Source organism: Rhinolophus ferrumequinum, chromosome 2, assembly GCF_004115265.2.
Source record: "Rhinolophus ferrumequinum isolate MPI-CBG mRhiFer1 chromosome 2, mRhiFer1_v1.p, whole genome shotgun sequence".
NCBI classification, from domain to species: domain Eukaryota; kingdom Metazoa; phylum Chordata; class Mammalia; order Chiroptera; family Rhinolophidae; genus Rhinolophus; species Rhinolophus ferrumequinum.
Genome location: NC_046285.1, coordinates 71,584,674 through 71,589,357, shown reverse-complemented (window position 1 = coordinate 71,589,357; position 4,684 = coordinate 71,584,674). Strand labels below are relative to the sequence as shown.

At 40.2% G+C, this 4,684-nt stretch overlaps 1 protein-coding gene across 2 annotated transcripts; it reads right to left on the bottom strand.

Moving 5' to 3' along the window:
• Window positions 1-683: 683 nt before the first annotated feature.
• RPL22L1 (ribosomal protein L22 like 1) lies at window positions 684-4,236 on the bottom strand. Of its 2 annotated transcripts, none has more exons than XM_033123109.1 (4): window positions 4,099-4,236; window positions 2,234-2,323; window positions 1,946-2,067; window positions 684-934 (listed from the first exon to the last, which is right to left on the bottom strand). In XM_033123109.1, exons 1-4 carry the CDS (start codon window positions 4,105-4,107, stop codon window positions 790-792), a joined length of 366 nt encoding a protein of 121 aa, XP_032979000.1. In that variant the 5' UTR covers window positions 4,108-4,236; the 3' UTR covers window positions 684-789. The 2 variants fall into 2 exon arrangements, with proteins under 2 accessions (XP_032979000.1, XP_032978991.1); XM_033123100.1 differs by having other exon boundaries at window positions 2,234-2,326; window positions 4,099-4,222.
• Between the last annotated feature and the right edge of the window lie 448 nt (window positions 4,237-4,684).

Below are 4,684 nucleotides of genomic sequence, written 5' to 3'. Positions count from 1 at the left end.
ACTCTAAGGCCGCTTTATTTGGTGGAAAGGGCTCATCAACTGAGAAGCTTTAAGTATAGAAGATTTACATTTTTAGAATGATCAGTGAGGGGGATGGTTTTTAAGTGAACAAGATTCCAACTGGCTCAGTAAATTATTATAATTTTTCAAACAAGGAACACAGAAGCAGATTAGTGGGTATGATAAAAGTTCAGCTTTGAAGGCTTGCAGTTTCTAGTGCCTACAAAGCATCTGGTTGGAGATCTCTGACAGGTGATTCAACACTGGTTTAGAGCAGCACAGCGTACATCCTTCACGCTAATTAGCCTTTACGCTAATTAGAAAGTCAGCATCCTCTGAAGCAGAGTACAGGAAGAGATTCGATACTCAGCAACTGTGTGTAAGAACTGTTCTAGGCACTAAGGCTTGCACTTACAAACTGTACAAAAACACTTGGGACTTTCAAGACAATTTTGAATGTCTTACTATGTAGTTATACCCCAAACTGTGCTTCATAATTTCTTACACAACACTGAGGAAATTTGTGAAAACAATACATTTCAGAAATCCTGGAAAAAAAAAAAAGAAATCCTGGAAAAAAATTCTAGCTATAAGCTATTTAAATATTGCTTACAGAAACTATCAAAGAATAGCCAGCATCATGTAAACAGCATATACTTAAATAAAAGAGACGAAAGCTTACACACAGAGTATGTTTTTTTTATTCACTGATAAACTAAAAGTCCACTTCTGGATGTTTCTTTTCATTTGTTTGAGTAGTAAGCAAAGCCCTACGATGGGTGGCTTCACCTAGTCCTCAGACTCGGATCCATCTTCATCTTGACTAATCTGGAAGTAACGAAGTTCGTAAGTCTCCTTGTCAGATGCAACCACACGAAGCCAATCACGAAGACTGTTCTTCTTAAGGTATTTCTTGGTAAGATACTTCAAATATCTTTAAAATAAAATCATGAAGTTCATGAATACCTATTTTGCAAAACCTTATTATATAGATGTGCACCATTATACTCATCTTTTGTGTTCCCAGTTCCCTCCAAAATACTTTATTTGTATTAAGCACTGTGCAAGATTGCTAGGGATACAAATAAGGCAGCCTCTCAACCCCAATTAGAATCATCTATAACTATAAAACCCTTCTTCTCCCATCTCCTTAAAATAAACTAATATTCTTACGTTGGAAGCCAGTTATGTAGGAGAGTAATATAGTGGTCTCCTCATCAGTCTTACCGCCACCATCAGATTTTTAATTAAACAATATGCAATTTCATTCTTCAAATATGTACTAAAATGTCAACATTCTCTTCACCACTATCAACCTCCTTAACCTCAATCCCATGCTGGATCAAAAGTAGGCAACCTGTCTACAGGGCTAACTCCATTTACAAGTTCAAGAGTATGGAGAGCTGTGTAACTAGCATGGGGCTCAGTCCTCATAACTTCATCACTCCAGCCATTCTCTCTTCCATTTATACTTTACAGCAATTCTGAACGACCAAGCATTCCTCTCAAGCCCCCTTGTCCTGTTAATGCTGCTCCCTATGCTAGGATCACCTCATCCCACTGGCAACTGTTCACTCTCAGGTTCTCTGTAAATTCTTGTGCCATCTCTATCTCTACTTTCAGTATAGCAATTAAGAGTATTGCATTTTGTAATATTTATCTGTATGTCCATTGAGGACAAATAGTACCTTTCATGTCCGAATCCCTAGTGATTAGTTTATATAAAATTTGGATTACAGGGGCTGACTGGACAAGAGGCCTGGATATAACTTGCCTGTATTCTCGCAATAAATTACACTTACCGACAACCAGCCGAAGTAACTACTGTTACTAAATATATTTTCCATTTATATAGGCCTTATTAAAGTTCTTTTGATATATCTTACTGACTTCATCATCGTTATCTATTCCACAATTTCGCTAAAACATCATGGAAAATACGAACCTTTTTGAGAACTGTTTCTCGGAAACAACTGTGATTTTATTCTTGCAGCGTTCAATGTGAACAACATTCCCAAGATTTCCAGTTTTTCCATTGACTTTAACCTTCTCCCGTAGAAACTGTTCCTATTTTAAAAAAAGAAAAAATGCAAAACTAGGGAAGAAAACCCTAGATACTCACTAGGGAAGGTACCCTAGGAATAGAACTTAGATTAAAATCAAATATCACATACTTACAGATCTCAAGAATAACGATAAAATGTAGAATGATAAAGAGTAGAATGATACTTACAAAATTTCCGGAATCAAAAATACCATCTTCCACTGGATGAGTAAGGTCCAAACCAAACTTCCAGACTGACCTCTTAGGCTTCTTGACTTTCTGCTACAGAACATTAACATAATTATGATTCTTTAAAACAATTTATTCACTTGATACACAAACTTTAAAAATCTTTATCAGAGCAATGATGTACAATGTACTAGTATAAGATTATATACATGAAATTGTGCAAAATTTTAAAAGAATTCCTTAACATCTATCGGGTACTCCTTAACTTTTTTGAAATTAGACTATCCAAAGGGCAGGCTTGGTTTAAACCAAGTTTCTGTGAAGTCTGATGGAAAATTCCCGTTGGTCATACAAGTGACCCACAAATGCAACACTCAAGAAAGCTCGAAGTATATGGTTTCCTTCCCCAGAAGATTACAAATAATCCTATTTTTACCCTGGAAAAGATTAAGAAGATCAATCTACTTTCTGCTGCAAGGTAAAAGTATAAACATGCACGAAGGTTGGTTTGAACCTCTAACCAAGCCCACTTTGCTCAAGTTACCAAGGAAAGTTTTAATGAACTTTTATTATTTGCCAGATCACTGATGTCCAATTTTAAATTACCAAGTACTTTTTTCCTATTATAGGCCAGGCACGGCTTTACCACTGCCACTCCCACTGCAGATGGGGAACAGATTAGTACACTTGGTCCAAGCTCAATTACAAGCCAGACCACAGTATTACCCACTTACGTTCAGAGAATTCAATCCTTATGCTGTTTTCTGGTAAAGATTTTTCTTTTAAATATACATATAACTTTCCATACCCAAAACTTTCAGACCAATAGCACGTAATAAGGCTACACAAGTAAAATGGTGCTGTAGCTACTAACAATATATACTCAGACAATGTAGGGAAAAACAGACAAATCAGTACTGATCAGAGACTGTCATCTCTAAATTAGATCCACCCAAATGGATAGCAGGTACTAATACCAATTTGCTTTCCTAGGTATTCGAGGAATCTGTGTCATTCTTCCTCTCCCAAACGCTTTTTTCTTTTTGGTAATTTTTCAAATGCTCTTTTGGAGCGGTTATAGCTTCTTTCTGGTAATTATTAATAATGTAAACAGAATCTTTGAAGCACATTCCTTTTATACGACTTGTACCTTCAAAATAATTCCTTCATGAGGTAATGAAGAAACTTCTTCCCCAACTCAGTTGTAACGTTCTCTGGAACTTTCAGGACAGGGCTGTCTCGGCAGCCATGCGCCTCAGAGATCCCTCCGCCTAGACCAGGGGTGTCCAAACTTTTTTCAACGTTTTTCACCAACGGCCATATGCGGTAAAATACGCAAACAGCCGGGCCACTCACTCGAGGTGAAGTACGCATTGCCTCACCTGGTTTATTTAAGTAAACTGAATATATTTTTGGAATTTGCTGCGGGCCAATTAACAATGGATCGCGCGCCGCAGTTTGGACACCCCTGGCCTCGACAAAGCCGTCAGACCTGTCCGATTACCCACATTTCCTTTGCTGGTGCAAATAAGTGGGTAACACCGGCATTACTAAGCGCGAGGGATGAAAGAAATGGTCCAAATGCTGTCTGTCTCATTAGCCCCGCGCGCCGCGGGCCTCCTTCCCCGCGCTCGCACGACCACCCATCCTAAGCCAAGGCCGGGCCCAGCTCTTACTCCACCAGACCGCACGGCAGTTGCCAGAAGTCTTGGAACAACTTAGAGCTGTAACATCGTGGTTTACATCCCTAACCCAGTCTCCATTTCGACTCTCCTCTTATCTCTAATGAGACACCTCCAACTCGCCAGACGCAAAAATCATCTACACACAAGAAAGACATGCCCAGCGACACCACGATCACTCACCGGCGCCATCTTGAAAGCAGGCTGAGCTCTCAGAAAGGAAGAGGCGGCCGTCTGCACGTATTTTTATCTATGCGTGTTGCGTCACGCGCCGAGAACGTAAGATGCTCGCCTGCCGGAAAAGAACTTGCAGAACAGCGCGGGGGCCAGTAACCCAGGAAACCGGGGGCGTGGCCCGGGGAGCACAGGATCAGTAGGCAATTAGGTTTCCTAGGAGCGCCCTCCAGCGGCAGTGATTGAAACGACTCGCGGTTTTCCGCTGGTGATGACGCGCGTTGACCTTAGTGGCTCTGCAATTACCCGCACCCAGATACACCAAATACACCAGACACATCTTTCATTAATCGCCTCGGTCTTCTTTCCAATCAGGGCAAGGCATTGTCTCAGGTTGCTTTGAGCTCTCCTGTCTTATACTGCAATTATAATCCTTTAGCGAAAAAGTTATTTCGATTATCTATGTTTTGTCCATGAATCTTGTTTTCTAAAAGACTGTAGAGGGAAATCAGTATTTCGGGGAGTCAAAATAAAGGAGGTTCTGAGGGGGGAGGGGAACCTTTAAGAGAAAACCATGGAGTGCTCACTTGTTCAC

Coding starts and splice junctions, on each gene's coding strand:
- RPL22L1 (XM_033123100.1), bottom strand. Junction 2,068..2,233: donor TTTTTGATTCCGGAAATTTT/GTAAGTATCATT, acceptor TTTTTAAAATAG/GAACAGTTTCTACGGGAGAA. Junction 935..1,945: donor GAGAAACAGTTCTCAAAAAG/GTTCGTATTTTC, acceptor TTTATTTTAAAG/ATATTTGAAGTATCTTACCA.